The following is a 17714-nucleotide window of genomic DNA, read 5'->3' as shown; positions in this document are numbered from 1 at the left end:
GCACACAACTAAGCCCAATTTCGACCAGTACGTGAACGGGTAAATTCCATAGCATCTGGGTGCAAATGTGCACAACGTCCAGATGTGAGAGAAACTCTGACCGCCGGGTTGCCAGGGTGGCTGTGAGATCCGGAGTGGACTAGAGGTCCCTCCAAGTGTCCCGGGTCTCCCATGTCTCTCTCATACCTGTTTGAAAATCGCCTTCCTGGGCTTCTGAGCATTCTTCAGTTTGCCCAGGATTTCCCTGCTCCCAGCTCAGCTTGGCCAGAGCCTTGTGTTAGTGAAGTCAAAAGCAAATTTTTCCTTCAAGTTTTGGGAGGAAAATGATTTGTCTGGGCCTTCAAAACAAGAGGAAAACCTCCTGCAACTTTCACCACTGGTGTGATTTTGTTTTCCATTTCACTTGAAGAGATTTCAACACACAAACTTCATTATGATTTTATTTTATTATTTTACCCCAAAGGGAGAGACGCTCTTCCTTTTTTCACTTCACCTTTGGCATTTCCCAGATGATTTCCTGAACCTCTTTGGGAAACTCTAATTTTTCCTTGGAAAAATCGGGGTGTTTCCGGGGGGCACTTGGAGGGCTAGAGCCCGGAAAACAGTCGCGGTCCCTTTCTGTTCGTTGAGCACTACATTTTCCTTCTTCTGTTTTCACATGGGGACCCCTAGTGCCCCAGCCCTCAGCCTGCCCTCTGGAACCACCGATCTTCCTGGAATATGCAAGGAGCTAGCAAGGAGCACCCTTGTCCGCTCTCTTACTCCCCGTCCCACAGGCCCAGCCCCCCATCCCTGCTGCCCTTCCAGGTTCTGCTGTCCTACCGGGAAGAGGTGCACACAATGCCAGGGTTCTCCGGGTGGGTGGGATTGGTCGACAAGTAGGCACAGCCTGAGCACTGGTCTGGCCGGCAGCCCTTGGATTTTCACATCCCCAAATTGAGGCAAGAAGGGGAGCCCCGGCGTCAGACATAGGCACAGGTCTCTCAGCCCTCCCAGAAAGTTGGGAAAATGGTTTAACAGGGTGAATGCAGCAGCGCAGACTTCTCTGGACCCCAATCCAGTTCCCCAGGGGTGCAGGCCTGAGGGTCTTGGCTCTGCGGGGTAGGGCCGGTGGGTGCCGGCAGCGGCTTGGCCGTGGCAGCCCGAGTGCCTTTGAACGCCAGGCCCGGACAATAGGACGGAAACGGCCTTTGCTCGTGGCCTCGGAAAAGACGGAGCCCAAGGGGGCAGGGCTGGGACCCACATCCGACTGTACTTCCTTGGACCCGCTCAAATGCCCCCCTCGCCCCCATCCTCACCCTCACACTTTCCTTTCTTTCGCCTCCACTGGGGCAGAATCCCAAAGTCTGCAAAAACCCAACAAGTTATTCAAGTCTGCGTCCGCTCGGGGTCTCGTTTAACAGCTCGGGGTTTGCGTTTATCCTGCGTAATTAGAGGCAAACGTTTGTCCCACCGGGGGTCCCACTTAGGCTGATGAATTTGATTTCTTTTTTCATTAATGGGCCGTGTTTATCATACTTTTAATTATTTCAACTTTAAACACTATTCGTTCTTGTGAGGAGGTGAGAGCCGAGGCGGGAGGCTCCTTCTCCCCGGGGGGGGGGGGATAATTTCCATTAATAATGGCAAGAATTCTGAAGCGACTCCAACCCCTCCCATGGCTGAGGTAAGGAGTGAGTTTGGGGTGGGTTTCGGGCTGGTAGGGAGAGCCGGTCCGGAGGCGGAGTGACTCTGCTCCTCTCCCGTTAGTTCCCCAGGTTAAGTCTTGGGGCTTGCTGTTTTTGAGAGGTAATCTGGAGTTTGTCCTCTTCACCCCCCACCCCCTTCCTTGCCCCCTCCCAGGCTGGGCTCCCATTCTTCCCCTGCGAAGCTCTTGGCAACCCTCCACCACCCCAGCCAGATCCCAGCGTGGCCGGGGCAGAGGCTCCGGGAGGCCCCCAGCTACGGACACCGAGAGAAAAACTAGGAAAAGCTAAGGTTGGCCAAGCGGTACCTGGGTGTGAAGGAGAGGGCCCAGCAGACCCCCAAGCAGGGGGCAAGGGCAGGAGACTGGGACGCCAAACTCCAGGGACAGGCACACCAGGCGGGAAAATAAAGGAGATGTGAAAGAGGGGGGGAGGGAACCCCCCCAAAGCCATATAATTCTCAATTGCTTTGGTCTTTAATTTCATCGCCCCATAAATGAGGAAATATCAGTTCCCATACTAAATTTTTATCCCCGGCTGATAAATATGACGGGGAATTTTCGTTGGGTCCTCGTAAAAGCGAACAGTTTCGATCAAACTGGTGGGGAAAGACTTATGCAGATAATACAAACAGAGTGGCCATAAAGTCTCCGCCGTTTCCCGCGGGGTGGGCGGTGGGACAAATGGCTCCCTGGATTAAGTGCCGCCCGGGCTGTCCCAAGTCTCGTCTGGGGCCTAAACAGCCTAACCTTGCCCCGGCCAACCCCTGCGCCGAGCCCACGGCGACCCCTGCAAATGAAAACACAAAACCCTTTCTACTCTCCCCCTGGCTGGCCCTGCAAACAAGTCACACATTACACATTTTCTTCCAGGATTCCCGGGGGTCCAGGGACCCCTGTGCCTCCTCTCTTGCCCCCTGGATGAGAGAGTTCGGCTGATTTCTTTCCGAAGTCCTTTTCTAGCAGCCGCTGGCTTGGGCCTCTCCAGGAGCGATCCAGCCTCCACACTCCACGCCAGGGCGCCCTGAGCACCGGTCCTTGCCCGGCCAGACTCCAGCCCTTTGGAAAATCGAAACCCCGGGCTTCGTCCGGGGTGGGGGGAAATGCGGGGCGACCGGAAAGACAAGTTATTCTCCAGATTCCGTTTCCTGAGGAAGGGGTGGAGAGTTTAGTTCGCTTTGGGAGAAAGGCCATGGAGAAACGGAAAGAACTATTTAAAATATACCCTGTCCCTTATTTCTCCTTTCCCTTTATTAAAAAATAAAACCCACAAAAACAGGCTGGTTCCTCTCCCCCATTTAAAAACGCCCTCCCCCTCCCAGCCCATTCGCTCTGCAAAGGACACGTCTCTGGGTAGGATTTTGTCGCATCTGGTGTCCTAGTTTCCCCGTGTGATACGTGACTCCCCACAAACCAGCGGAGGCCCCGCAGGCTCCCTCTTTCTCTCTGGGAATATTCCCTGTTTTAGTGGGGGCAAGGTCAATTGGAAAGCGAGGGCCGCCAAGGCCTGCAGCAAAGCAGCCGAACCGACTCCAAGGCCAAAGCCTTCCAGCCCCTGAGATGGTGACCCAGGAGCCGCCCACCCTGCAAAGGCCGGGCTGCGCTCCCGGGGTCGGGGAGCCGGTGCCTCTGGTCTTCGGCTTCCTCCTCCCCCGACCCCTAGATCCACTGGAAACCTCCTTTACCCTCCTGGAGCAGTCCTGAAGTGATGGTGACCACCTCCTTGGTCCACTCCAGACACTGGAGGTTCCTCCGTCAAGCCCCACGGGGCACTTAGAACTCAACCAGCTTCCATGAGCGGAGAGGTCCGGGAACTGAGCTCCCGGGCCAAGCCCGGCGAACCGGGACGCGGGAGAGCAGGAAGTTTAGTTCTGTTTGGGATTCCTTAACTTTTTCTCCCTTTCTCTACCCACTGGAGCCCTCCCCACCAAGTTCACCCCACACCCATCCCAAGGGAAGAAGCGGGGCCCAGAGGCCAGGAGAGGAAAAGAAGAGGTGAAGCGAAGGGAAGAAGTACCTGAATCGTGTCTTGACCTTTTAATTTGAATTTGACTGTTTTGAGCCCCGAGATGCCTTGATCTCTCCCTCTCTCCTGCATTTCCCCCCTCTCCGCCCCACTTTCCCCAAGAGTTACAAGCTTGTTCCCGGGTAAACAAACCCCATTCTTCCTAGAACCCCCCCTCCCACCTTCCTCCACCCCTCTCCTGCCCCTGCCGCCCCGGGGGCGCTTCCTTTGTTCGCGGGGAAGGGCTCCGGCGCCCCTACCCCGAGGCGGCTGCTAGGTGGCGCTGTTACTCCACGCTGCGCGCTCCGCCTGCCGACAACTTGACCCCGCTGACGTCACGGCCGTCTGAATCATCAAGGCCATTTTCAAATCCCATTGGTCTAGCCGTCACATGGTGAGGACTGAATGCGCGGATAATTATGGAGCTGATATTTCCCCCCCTCCCCTTCTTTTCCCTCCCGCCCCTCCAACCGCCCCCCCTCCCGGATGGGGAAAAAAAAAGATGTCAGCTCCTCCGCTGTAGTATTGCTCCTTAAAAACCCCTCTCTCTGAAAATGACATGCCCTCGCAATGTAACTCCGAACTCGTACGCTGAGCCCTTGGCTGCGCCCGGCGGAGGAGAGCGCTATAGCCGGAGCGCAGGCATGTATATGCAATCTGGAAGTGACTTCAACTGCGGGGTGATGAGGGGCTGCGGGCTCGCGCCCTCGCTCTCCAAGAGGGACGAGGGCAGCAGCCCCAACCTCGCCCTCAACACCTACCCGTCCTACCTCTCGCAGCTGGACTCCTGGGGCGACCCCAAAGCCACCTACCGCCTGGAACAACCTGTTGGCAGGCCGCTGTCCTCCTGCTCCTACCCACCTAGTGTCAAGGAGGAGAATGTCTGCTGCATGTACAGCGCAGAGAAGCGGGCGAAAAGTGGCCCCGAGGCAGCTCTCTACTCCCACCCCCTGCAGGAGTCCTGCCTCGGGGAGCACGAGGTACCCGTGCCCAGCTACTACCGCGCCAGCCCGAGCTACTCCGCGCTGGACAAGCCGCCCCACTGTGCCGGGGCCAACGACTTCGAAGCCCCTTTTGAGCAGCGGGCCAGTCTCAACCCGCGCGCCGAACATCTGGAGTCGCCCCAGCTCGGGGGCAAAGTGAGTTTCCCTGAGACCCCCAAGTCCGACAGCCAGACCCCTAGCCCCAATGAGATCAAGACCGAGCAGAGCCTGGCGGGCCCAAAAGGCAGCCCCTTGGAGAGCGAAAAGGAGCGGGCCAAAACCGCGGACTCCAGCCCAGACACCTCGGATAACGAAGCGAAAGGTAAGGCCGCCTGGGCCGCGGCCCGGCTGGGACGCTCGGGCACTTGGTCTTCGTGGCTGGGGCGGGGGCAAGGGGAGGGTTGGGCCGAGGAGGCCCTGGACGGTCCCGGGAATGCGATCCCGGCTTGCGACTCGTGTCTGCTGAGCGCCAGGCTGGTGGCGCGTCATTTGGCTAAGGAAGGTAAGAGGCAGAGTGGAGGGGCCGGGCCGGCAGCGGCCGTGGGCGCCGAGACCCGGGAATGGTGCGCACCGCGGGCAGCCTGCAGGCGCCTTGTGCTGCCCAGGGCTGATGACGGCTCCCGGGCGCGTGCTGGCTTCGGTTTGCTTGCTTTGCGGTGGTGACTGGGGGGGCTGATGTCCCCCATTCGGGTCAGAAGCTCGCAAAAAGCTTAAAATGGCGATCTTGGGCCAGCAACTAGGGAAGGCTTGGGAGAAGGGGGATTTCGCTTTCCTGCGTTTTCCCAGTTGAAAATTGTTTCCTTCGAAGCGCGATTTGTTGTTTGTGAGTCTGATTTGTGCTTGTGGTTTGGGCTCCTGCGGTTTGGGCTCAGCTGGGGGGGCCTCAGGCAGCGGGGCTGGGGCAGAAAGAGGTGGAGGTGAAGGGCTGACCGCCACGTCCCTCCCTCCTTCCCCCAAACGCCTGGCTTGGGGATGGCGTTGGAACAGGACATTTGGGATGTTGTAAGTTCTTTTTTGTCTCCCCTGTTAATTTTTTTTCCTTTTTCTTTCTCTACTTAAATTTCAAAAAAAAAATTTTTTTTTTCGTTGTCTTCCAAAAGCAGCTTACAAATGAGTGGTTGGAAAATTTCTGTGTGCGTGGCAAGCGGTCTTCTCCTGAAAGGGAATGTTGCTTTAGTTGGATTTCATCGTGATTTGGGTTGGAGAGAGAAAGCCTATCCAGAGTTCAAGCTCAGGGTTCAAGATTCATTTCTGCTGCAGGAACTGGGGGCCTCCAGGACCTTTCTCTGACACCTGGAGAAAGAATGTGGGGGAAATGGGAGCTGCGGAGGGAGCCTGAGGGGACCGACTTTCCCTGAAAAGTTGAAACAAAAAACATCAGAAAAGGCCCAACTGGGAGGAGAGGAATAAACCTGTTTCCCATGGCACTGGCTACTGGAGGCTGTATATAAATGGCGCTCTTTGGGTGTAGAGGGAGATGGAATACTGAGAGAGAGCTGAGCAGACTGGGGGCGGCCTGGATCTTGTGGCGCTTTGTATATGGATGCGGCGCACACGCATGCCTGGCGGCGACCTGTGTCACACTCACACGCACGCCTCTCGCAGGCTTAGCGCACACTCACGCATGCCCGCTCCCTCTCAAACACGCACACACGCACACACACTGTTTTGGCGGGCAAGGGTAGAGCTTTGCCCTCTTGGGTGTCTCCTCAGCCAGAAGATGAGCACGGTGTGCTCATGAGGCTGCAGGAGTGAGGTACACACACCCACGGAGGCTTCCCTGTGGCACATGTGCAGCGTGAAAGTTTAATTTTGTGCCCCCTCCCCAGGCTCTGAGCTTTGTTGGGACACGATTTTAGGATGGGAAAACCTGCCTCCTAACCCCCCACCAAAAGCAAAGTCAAGGTTAACAAGTCTACCTCCTAACTGGGACTGCCCCCCTTGGGGTAGGCAACCCTTCCTCTCCTCCCCTGTCCACAACAACCTAAGCCCCTCCACCCCAACTAATCCCTCTAACTCTGCACTTTGCCTCTGCCTTTCTTGCTCTCACCACCCTCCCCCATATGGTGTCTCAACCAGGCCACAGCCAAGAGGGCTTTTGGCCAGACTTCCTCATTTGTAATTTCTCCCTTCCCCCCCAAACCCAACAACCCCAATAAGAAAATAAATAGGACAGAGTTGGATGCGGAGAGCCTCTAAACAATTTGGCAAGAAGCTGCAGGTGCAGAGGCTGGAGCGGAATTAAGGACATTCAAATGTCTAAAACTATAGCCTCAAGTTTGCTTTTGTGTGTGTGTGTGTGTGTGTGTGTGTGTGCCTCTTGATTCCCCCAGGGCCCCGTCCCGCTCCCCAGGAAGATAAGAGCGAGGAATCTGGCAGTTACATTTGGCAAAGCGGGGAGATAGAGCACAGAGCCATCAGCAGAATCCTTTGCTGGGTGCCCTTCTTGAGTGTCTGGACTCTGGGGTTTTTTTCCCTAGAAAAGATGGCCAAGGTCTCTTCTGCTGCTTGAGGACCAAGGCTGGTCCATTCCAGCCAACATGTGTACCAAGGAGAGAAGTTGTCAATAAGATAATGAGAAACACACACTATGTCTATAGCATCTCCTTATATAAATAGACACGTGTGTGCCTATGTGTGTACATATGTGTGACAGTGTGCATCTCTACAGGAATACACATGTATGTACAGGCATACATATCTCTGTAGACTAGGTGGAGATTTCCAGGAGGCTGCATTTCCTCAGGATATCTCTCTCCCTTGACCTTAGGTCCCATGGCTAGGGCAGTTGTCTGAGGACCCCTCAGCACGCCCCAGAGCTGTTGCCCCTGACCTCTGCTGCCTGCACCAGCAACCCTGCTTCAGCTACTCACACCTGGGGGAAATGGCCAGGAGAGGAAGAGCTGGCAACGGGAGATTGAAAGGGGCAGAGTTGCTCTGTGGCACTTCAGGTGGGAACAAGGGCTGGGGGTCTGGTGCAGGGACAGCTGCAGTGGCCTCTGGCCACAGAGCCTAAGGCGACAACATCCCTCCACTGAGTTGAAAGGGGTCAAAGCTCTCTGGGAATTGCTCTAGGCAGCAGGGGGGACTCTGCAACCCCGTATGAGGCCTGGGAGGCGCTTTTCCTTCTAGTTGGATTTTTCCAGAACTGGAATGAAACACAGAGGAGGGAGGGCCTGGTGAGGTCGAGAGCGCGTGCCAGGGTCAGGAAGCTGAGGGAGAGTGGGAGTACTCAGAATCTGCTAGGTCAAGGTGGATTGGGGTAATTTAATTAATAAATGCTTTGGAGGCGAGAACTGTCTGTCTTTCCCCCCACGTAAGTCAGGACCCCAAAGAAATTCTAAGAGCCCTGAGCCCAAGAGGACCCCACCAGTCAGGCCTGTGGGGTGAAAGCAGCCCCCCTGTGCTCCCTCAGCCGCCCCCACAGCTGGCTGGCAGCAGCGAGGGTTTGCCTCTTCAAGGGATACTTATGTAAATAATGTTATTTTTAACAGAGGAGATAAAGGCAGAAAACACCACAGGAAATTGGCTGACAGCAAAGAGCGGAAGGAAGAAGAGGTGCCCCTATACTAAACACCAGACGCTGGAATTGGAGAAAGAATTTCTGTTCAATATGTATTTGACGCGAGAGCGCCGCCTGGAGATTAGCAAGACCATTAACCTTACAGACAGACAAGTCAAAATCTGGTTTCAAAATCGCAGAATGAAACTCAAGAAAATGAACCGAGAGAATCGGATCCGGGAACTGACCTCCAATTTTAATTTCACCTGAGCGCGCGGCCTCCCCTCCCCCTCCCCCCTCTCCCCGCTCCTTCCTTTCCCCGCCCCTCCTCCCTTTGTGCCTGGTGGTATATTTTTTTTTTCCCTCCCTGAGTATAAATGCAACGCGCCTGCAAAAAAAGGCAAAGACCTCAGACTCTCCTTCCAAGGGACCTATGGTTCGTGCTGCGAAGATGCATCCACCTAAAGCATGAGAAATGGGGTGCCGGGGTGTGGGGTGTGGTGTGCCCGCATAGACAAGGGTGGGAGTGTGGCTGGTGTGTGTGTCAACCCCTCACTCACCCACGCACTCACACTAACCATCCTGTCCTCCATGCAAAGTTAAGGTCGAATCCACCCGATCATAGGGGGAAAAGAGGGAAGAAAAAATCAACCAGAGAAGGTCTGTAATCTCGCAGAGCACAGTCAGAATCGCTCCTTCCTTGCTGCATTTCCTCCTTAGGATAATAGACGTTTTGGAAAGTTCGGCTAGTGTTTTGTGTGTTTGTCGTAGCGCCCAGCGCCTCCAGCAAACCCTCTCCGTGTCTTTACCTCCTGGTTGCTCTGAGAATCTGCTTGAAGTCTCGTATTTGTACTGCTTTCTGCTTTTCTCCCAATCCTCCCAGCACCCCCACATCCCCCCGCCACTGACACCTCAGAAATTCCATCCAGAGGAATACAAAAAAAATTTAAAAATTTAAAATAGAACATAGTGAAGCAAAGACAGAAATCCGCCCCCCCTCCCAAATATCGCCCTGTCCCTGTCTGGGAGTTGTGTTATTTAAAGATATTCTGTATGTTGTATCTTTTGCATGTAGCTTCCTTAATGGAGAAGAAAATCCTAATAAATTTCCAGAATCGTAATCCTCAAATGGGTGGTTTTTTGTTTTTAAATGTTTTTTTTAGCAACACCCCCCCCCAACGAGGCTGAGTGTGTGGATGTGTGTGTTTTGTGTTTGACTCATCTCCTAGAGCCTTTCTAGAATGTCTCTTGGCGGGTTTAATGTAAGTGAGAGACCATAACGTTGATTTAAATATTATCCAGGTGACCACAATAAGTCAAGGTCATAAAACAGTAATGTCAGGACGGTCTTGGTGCGCGCGAGAGGTGGATTTTATGATCTGCAAATATAATGTGGTGCTGCAGTAAAAGATGCATTTAAAGGTGACTGGAGGAGGGAAAGAGGCAGAGAGCAAACTGCAATCTTGAGGAGCAGACGGATCTGATTGCCTGGGGTGCTGGGCCAGGCACACCCCACCGCCGCTGGGGGAACCCCAAGAGCCCCCCACCTATCCAAGGAGAGGAATAAACTTAACCGCCGGAGGGGGACGAGGAGCTCAGCCACCCCCCCCCCTCGACAGCAGCAGCAGAAGCTCGGGCAGAGGCAGGAGGAGGAGGCGGCGACAAGGTAAGAGAAGCGGTTTCTTGTTCTTCTCTTGGCGGCGGAGTGGGGACTAGCGGCGTCCCCAGGTGCCCGGCCGTGCCGCGGGCACAACAGGGAGGAAGGTGTTTCGGGCATCTGAGCTTGCTGAGAACCCAGGCTTGCCTTGTGGCCGCTCGCAGTGGAGGGCAGTGGCCGGGAGCTCCCTCTCCTCCCCTCCCCGACCCCGCTGCCTTGGGGTTCGGCTGTTAAAGGGGTGAATTGGTGGTTTTTGGCTTCTTTCGCTACACGGGCACTTAGGGTCGCCTTGAGGTCGACACATGGGTCTAGATGTTGCTCAGTCTGGTCGTCTGCTGGGGGAAACAGGGGGAGGGTGGGCTAGAAAGGGCTGGAGCTTGAAGCTTGGGTTTCCTGCTTTCTGCTGGTTTGGATGTGAGCCTTATTCAGGCTCTCGGTCCCCACGCTCCCTGGCCGTGGGGCTTTGCCAGGCAAGTGGCCTGATTGGAAGAGGCTCTGGAGCACAGGCGCCTTGGTTCGGCCACCCATAGATGCAGGGAAGCAAAGCAGAGCTGAGAGAGGGAGAGGATCGGAGGGAATCCAGGAGGAGAGCACAGGAGAGCCAGATGGACAAGACAGGGGACCCAGCTCAAGAGTGGAAGGACCCTCCAGCCTCCCCCAGGGCCAGAGCCAGAGGCAGGGGAATAGCTCCACTGCGGTGCTGGGGGCGGGGCGGGGGTTTGGCGGCTGGAGGTCCCATTTCACCAGAGTTTCCCTGAGCAATTTGCTTAGACCAGAGGCTGATGAGGGCAGTCAGACCCCCTACCCACCCAGCCACCCAAAGTCTACTCTCTAGTCCTTAGAGAGGTTGTGGGGGCGGAAAGGGGGACGGGGCTGAATTTCTTCCTTCCCCAACCCCCTTCCCTTCTCCTCCCGATAGATGCAAAGCCGAATCTCCCGCCCTGCTCGCTCAGCTGATCTGTGGCTTAGGTAGTTTCATGTTGTTGGGATTGAGTTTTGAACTCGGCAACAAGAAACTGCCTGAGTTACATCAGTCGGTTTTCGTCGAGGGCCCCAACCCACCTACCCGGCTCCTTCCCTCCCCAGTGGGACTGCCCCACAGCCCCCTCCCAGATAGGGCAAATGGGCACAGACTGATGAGGGCAAGCTGTGAGTGGGGCCGCAGGACAAGTCTGGAGAGCCCCGTTTTATACTGTCCACTCCTCAGCCTGTCCCAATCCCTGTGAGTGAGGGAGAGGAGTTTTTTCCTGCAGCTATTGTTTCCTGGGCCCAGCTGATGGAGACAGACAAAGAAAGTCTAGCCAATTCCAAGGAAATTCAGGAATTTGAGTAAGAGGTGGCCTGGTGGGCCAGCTCAGTTGGGTAGCTGGGTGGGGCAGGATCAGTAGAAGAGAGGAGAAGCACAGAAAGAGAAGGGAGTCTCTGGAAGGGCCAGTTTCTCTCACCTGCCACCTCCAAAGACAAAAATCTGCCTCCAGTTGGCTGGGGCTGGAGCTTCCCCTTAGAAAAGTGGGGTGACTGGGGTGGGGGGTGTCCCAAGAGTTGGGGAACTCTGAGCGCCAGCTCAGCCACCTCCCCTTCCCCTTCTATAGTTCCATCCCCAATGAGAAAGGGCATATTTAGGGTATTAGTAGGTTAGAGGGAAGCCATCAAGTCCAAGTAGAAACCCCCCCCCCACACACGCCCTACTGGGAAACATCAGGACAGGAACCTGGCTGTAGTCTCTGTCTCGCTGTCTGTGGCCCACAGGCCTGGGTCTGTTGTGTCTGTGGCTGTCAGGCAGCTGCTTGTCTTTGCGCTGTGTGGAAATGTCTGGGTGAACGGAGGCTGCCAGCGCCCACCATTACCATATTGTTGGGAAGGTTGTTGGCTGATGCCAGGGGGAGGAGGGGAGGTTAATGGAGTAAAGGAGAATCTGAGCAATGTGAAACTTTGCAAAGCTTCTTCCCCTCCTTTCTCCACCTGGTTCCTCAATCCTGGCCCTGGTGGCTAGAGAGAAGGCTCCCCAAAAAGGCTTCTCTGCCTGCAGAGAAAAAATGAGGGGGGGGTGTCAGGAAGAATGGGGAGATACACCCCTGCTCTCAGAGAGACTGGGAAAGAGAAAGCCAAAAGGAGGAGGACAGGCTGTTGGTTCTCTTACTTTGGAAATAGTATGGTTATTAACACATTCTCAACTTGGAGAGGGGAACACAATTGTGTCCCTGTAACAAAATATATACCTGGAGTTCTATATTCTCACAGTGGTCTGCTGGGGGGATATTTCTAACCCTGTATGAGTGTGAGTCTCTGTTTCTGTATCTCTGGCTCCTCCAGGCTCTCTCAAATCCCACGTCTATTTTTTACGTGAATACTTCACGTATTTTTCTGTCTTTCTTATACAAAGAGATTTCCTTTGACCCCAGGGAGGCTAGAGGAGAAAATGGGATAGAGCCTTTCTTCTCCCTAGCTGAATTTGTTAGTCTGTCTTTCCGTCTGTCCCCCAGCCCTTTGTGGGGGAAAAGAATCTCTTCCCTTGAAGGAAAACGCTCAAATCTCTCTATGGCTCCCGGGGAAATAGGGAGGTTTTCAGAGAGGAAGGCCAGCTGGTGCGAGGCAGGCAGGGGCTCCCCTGGTTTGGGAGCCCTTAGCAGTCTCTGAGTTTTCAAGCTGTCAGAATCACAGGGCCAGTTGGAGTGAAGGGAGTCCCAGGCAGGGGCGGGGTGCTCAGGAGTGCCTGGCTTGGGGAGAGCGTCCCTCATGGGCCGAAATTCACCAATGAACGACTTTTGCTCTTTGAGTCTCTCTCTGCCCCCATTTCCGTTTCAGAGCTGGTGGGCTTGATGGGGGGTGGCCACAGAGCCAGGAGTCTGGGGTGTCCCCCTCCCCAAATCCTGGGAAATGGGGTGAGTTCTCATCCCGCCAAGGTGAGGGCCAGGCTGGTGGCCAGAGTCCACCCCGGGGCCCTGGGACTGTAGATTATGGCTAAGGCGATGGTGATTATTTATTCGCTTCGCTGGAAGGGAGTCTTCAGAAGAAACAGCGTGAAGAGGAGGGAAAAAATTATCTCTCTCGTCTGCGGATATTAAGATGGATTTTTATTTCTTAAAGGACCCTCCCCGCCGAGAGCGCATAAGCGTAAACTTAATATATGCTCCGCAGCCCAACTCCAGAAATCGCAATAAAAGTTAAAACCTCCCCTACTGGTTTTTTTTAATTATGATATGGGAAAGAGGAGCAGGATTTATAGAGCTGAACTCTCGGCGTGTGAGTGTTTAAGACTTGCGGGAGACGGAGGAAAAGGCAAGAGCTCGCCAAGGAGAGCTTTGGTCTCTGAGATAATCTCGCGGGCTGCGGGGGCTCCGGCTTAGCCCGGCGGATCTTCTGTAACCTCCCTGGGACCTCGGCTCCCCGGTTCCCCCGGCACCCTCCGCCCAGGCCCACGGCTTTGCCCCGGCTCGGAGACGCAGCCTTTCTCGGGAACAGGTGAAGGGCAGCAGCGGCTGGGGACTGGGGGCTGCGGGTGGGAGCGTCAGGGCACTGGGCTTTGTGTGGGTCCCGTGCAGGGGACGAGGTTTGCAGTCCCGGGCAGGACCGTGGGCCGAGTGTGGCCCGGCGGGCGCCTCGGCCAGGAGGGGCGTCCGGGCCCGGCGCGAGAGCACGGGCAAGGTGGATTGTGTGTGGACTTTGGCCGCAGACGGAGCAGAGCGGGCTCCGGGGCGGGCGGAGGCCAGCCTCGAGGCGGGCGACCGGATGTTGAGTCTGTAGGAAGGACCTTGAGGTCTGTTTGGTGTTTGGGCTGCCGGGGGGCGGCGGCCCAGAGTGTGGAGCGCGCTGTGCGAGGGGCGCGGCGGTCAGCGTGGGCGAGGCAGCAGGCCCCGCACACCTCTGCTGCTACAGGGCCGTGTCCAGGGCGTCTGAACAGAGGCCGGCCAGTGGTCAGAGCTTGGAAAATAAACGCGGTTAAGGGTCTTTCTTTTTTTCTTTTCCACGTAAGAGGTCCTTCTGTCTCTCTCTCTCTCTCTCTCTTTCGGAGATACCTGGATTTGGTCCAGAACAGGTTGCCCGCGGGAGGGCCCCGCGAGCGGCAGCGCGCGAGGGAGGGAGAGAGGGAGGGAGGGCGAGAAAGAGGGAGGGAGGGAAGGAGGGCGGGCAGCGGCGGCGGCTGCGGTGGCCGGGGCTTCCCTCCCCCGGCGGGAGGCGGCTGCCCTGCATCTGTGGCCGTGGGGAGCCGAGGAGCAGGTAACGAAGGCGCTTCCCGAGGCGGGATTGGACCAAGCCAGAGGGACCGAGTCTTCCGGGTCTCTGCCCAACGCCCTGGAGGGGAGAGAAGGTAGGGAGATCGGCGCCTGCCCGGCCTGGCAGAGAGGCCTCGGGAATGTTGAACCTGCATTTGATTTTAGGCTCACACTCATGTTGTGAGTCTGTCTGCCTCCGGAGAGGCGGTTTGCCTGTCTGTCTGTCTGTCTGTCTGAGATGTCCCAGACCCTAGGCTCTCCTTCCAAAAGCTGAAAAAACAGGGAATTTTCGTCGGAATGTGCACTTTCATTCATTGGATTCGCCGCAACACAGCGGGGCTGGTTGCTGCGCCCCCAAGTTGGAAGGGAGCTCTCCTCCAGCGTTCTGGATGCCGGATCCTCTGGTTCCCTCCGGCACGGGCTGAGTTTCCGGCTCCAGGTTCGCGGGTTGCCCTGAGGTTTGAGGCCAGACAGCTCCTAGTCTGGCAGGGAGGGCGGGGGAGAGACTAGCGGCTCTGGCCCCTTAATTGTACTTCGGGCCCGTATTGTCTCTCCTTTCGCCACCTCCGCTTCCTCAGTCTGGGCTCCAAAGTCACTGCAAATTTCCTTGCGACACACACATCACACAAAGATCAGGTAACAAGGCGCCCAGAGCCATGGGGGCTTCGGGCAGAGAGCACCCCTGGTTCTGGGGCTGCTCCTCCTTCAGCCACTCCCCAGGCTGGGAAACCAGACCGGGTTGGGGGAGCCGGAAACAGCCCCGTTTGCTGCGGGGCGGCAGGGCGGGCGGGGGGCCGGCGGGAATGCAGGCCGTGGCGTTGAGAGGGCCACGTTCACAGGCCCTAGGGGTTTCGCTCCTGCTGGGCTTAGGGGCCTGACTCCTGGCATGTAGGGATCCCAGATACCCACCTGGGGTGGGGGCAGGACGCGGTCTCCTCGCGGCGGGCCAGGAGAATTCAGTTTCTGCTTCCAGCGCAGGCCTTAGCCAGGAGGAGTTGTGTGTGGGTGTGTTTTTCCCAACAAAGAGGGACCAGGAACGAGAAGGGGGGAAAGAAGAGGGGAACCGGGGGGGGGGGGGGGGGGGGGGAGAGGGCAGCGGAGAGGTGAAACGAGCCCATTTCAGGGGGAGAAGGAAAATGAAAGCAAATGGAGCACGGCCTCCTCCGCGCGGGCGGGTGCTGACGAGCCGGGGAGCGGGCTCCCTGCCTGCGGCGGCTGCGGACCAGGAGAAAAGCCTGTTTTAAATTTAATCCGAACTTGACGGTGTGGATTGAACCGGAGGGAATTTAAATCACTGAGAGGGAGGCGCAGAGCAAGGGGAGGGGATGACGCTAACCTGTCCGTCTGTCTGTCTGTCTGTCCTTCCCACGGTGGTGCTAGCTTGGTTGTGGTCGCAGCTGTGCAGGTCTGAGGTGATGGAGTAAAGGTGCCCCTCCCCCTTAGGGGGCTCTCCTGTGCCTAGTGTAATCTTTTGGGGTCGGAGGCAAGCTCTAAGCACCAGAGCGGATGCAGAAGTGCCAGCTAAAGCTGGGGTTTCCCCCCCTCCCCAACAGGGACTCCCAGTGTCCTCCAGTCCCTCGGGTTTGCCCCATCGGTGCTGAGGAAAATTGAAGGGAGTGGTGGGGGTAAGAGGGAGTCTGGGAATCTGGCAGGAGATTCAGAAGGAGTAGGTGAACCTGGAAAGAGGAGCGATTCCTTACTGGTGCCCCCACATCCTTTGTGCCCCCACATCTATAGGCCTGGCTTTGGGGGGGGGTGTGGGGGGAGCCTGAAGTTCTGCTTCAGGGCCCTGACCTGCTTGCTATCCCACCTCCAAACGCAGAGACTAGGGGGTACAGCCCACATGCAGCTGTGGAGCCCGAGGGGCCTCGGCCTGGTGAACTCAGGGACTCCCAGGCTCTTTCAGCCCCCTCCTCATGGCTGCTGCTCTCTGCAAGGCCTAGGCAAAGCGGGGCATTGGTGGGGAGGGGGCTGTGGGCGAGGCCTGCTTCCTGATCCACAGCTGTGTCTGTGCCTGAGTGGGGAGGGTCTGAGTTCACGCTCTCAAACGAAGGCGACAATCTCCCCTCAGTTTCACGGGGAATTTGACGGCAGCAGGGAGCCTGGGCCTTGGGATCCCGGCTGCCCCGCTGCTGTCGCCTCTGCTGGGTGGGCAAGCCGGGTGGGCAGGCAGCTCAAGAGTTGAAAAGAAGGCAGTGGCCAAAGGGGGTAGGAGAGAAAGGGGCATCTGCTTACAGCCACTCTGTCTGAAGGGCTCTCCCAAATAGTAGAGGCCCATGGAAGACGGTCTTTCGGGGCGCCTTTCTTCTAGGAGACCTGAGGTTGGGGCAGATGGGCCCTGTCGCCTGGCGAAGATGAAAAAGGAGGAGCAGGGCTTGAGACCTCCTTCATCATGTCTTCTTAGCTCCTTGGCTAGAGCGTGGCTCAGCCCCCAGCCGCCTGGGTGGCTGCCTGGGCTGAGACGGGGTTCCACATCCCCCGGAGGCCTAGTGTACCCACCCCAGCAGGTCGCCCGGGAGGGGCCAGAGAGGAGGCCTCTTTCTCCTTTGTGTCCGGACAGAAGTGGCCGCCGCGCCCTGAGCCGGGTCCCGCGGCAAAGGCCCGGCAAGCAAGCGGACTGCACAATGCCACGGCTGCTCCCAGCTCGCGCCCTGCCCCGTCCTGCCTGCCTATCGCCGCCCTTCCTCCCTCACACTCCCCGAATGCCTTCCTCTCCCTGCTCTCCCATCTCTTTTCATCTTGTCCCCCCTCTTTCCTTTAATTCTCCCCTCTCCTTTTCTTTTTATCCCAGCCCTCCGTTTTCTTCTCTTTCCCTCCTTCCTTCCTCTCCATGGGCCTGGCGCCACGTTTCAGTTGTTATGTCTCAGGCTCAGTCTCTCTCAGGCTCTGTCCCCTGATGTCCTCTAGGTCTCTGTCTGGCCCCCGGGCCCGCTGAAGGCTACGCGTCTCTGCTCATTGCTGCCAGCAGCCGCCCAAGAGCCAGGCAGGGTCCCCAGCCGCCAGGGCTGGGGGAGGTGCTGACGGTGCTGGGGATTTGGAGAAAGCCTAGGCAGGGGGACGGGAGGGAACCTCCTGTCTTTTCCTTGAACTAGTGAGGGAGAAATTTTGATTGACAGCTAACCTGACTCCATCAAGGCCAAAGAGATATTCTGTTTCTTGCTGTAATTTGGATTTCCCACACCAGTCCAGTCCGGGGGAGGGGAAGACAATCAGAGCTGAGGGCGAAGAGGCTGAGGCCCCGGGTTGTCTATCCCCAGCCAGGCACTTCTCACACACCCCCCGTGAGTCGAAATCTCAGCCCCGCTAGACCGAAAAGGAAAGAACCGGAGAGGGGGAGGAGCAGGGACTGGGGAGGGGGCCTGGAAAGCTGGGGTCAGTGCTGCAGGCTGTAGATCTCCCCTTCCCCCCTCAACTTTCCTCCCCCCCCCCAACATGCATGCTACACTCTCTGGGACACCTCTCCCTAGCCCTTCTCCACCCTAGAGGAGACAGGTCGACAGAGATGCAGGAGAAAACCATCCTCCACCCCCACCCCTGGCGTTTGGTCCCCTCCTGGGGACAGGAGTGGGAAAGAAGGGCAGGCGTCTCATGTCTGGGAATCCTTGTCCTTCTGCTGCCTCAGAACCTGCGTCTGAGCCTCAGCTCCTGCCTATCTCCCATAGCACAAAC

The 17714-nt window shown here is 56.8% G+C and overlaps 1 protein-coding gene across 1 annotated transcript; it reads left to right on the top strand.

Annotated features, from left to right (window-relative positions):
* The first annotated feature begins 4243 nt into the window (after positions 1 to 4243).
* LOC125918312 (homeobox protein Hox-C10) lies at positions 4244 to 9273 on the top strand. Its single transcript, XM_049624329.1, has 2 exons — positions 4244 to 4994; positions 8167 to 9273. Exons 1-2 carry the CDS (start codon positions 4244 to 4246, stop codon positions 8442 to 8444), a joined length of 1029 nt encoding a protein of 342 aa, XP_049480286.1. The 3' UTR covers positions 8445 to 9273.
* Positions 9274 to 17714: the final 8441 nt, after the last annotated feature.

The sequence above is a fragment of the Panthera uncia genome, unplaced genomic scaffold (genome assembly GCF_023721935.1).
Source record: "Panthera uncia isolate 11264 unplaced genomic scaffold, Puncia_PCG_1.0 HiC_scaffold_67, whole genome shotgun sequence".
NCBI classification, from domain to species: Eukaryota; Metazoa; Chordata; class Mammalia; order Carnivora; family Felidae; genus Panthera; species Panthera uncia.
The sequence above is the reverse complement of the archived record's forward strand: the minus strand, read 5'-3'. Positions and strand labels throughout refer to the sequence as shown.

Bases quoted from the DNA above. Each gene is read 5' to 3' on its own strand.
- LOC125918312 (XM_049624329.1), top strand. From the start codon at position 4,244: ATGACATGCCCTCGCAATGTAACTCCGAACTCGTACGCTGAGCCCTTG. The intron at 4,995-8,166 runs GTAAGGCCGCCT...TATTTTTAACAG, and splicing joins CTCGGATAACGAAGCGAAAG to AGGAGATAAAGGCAGAAAAC.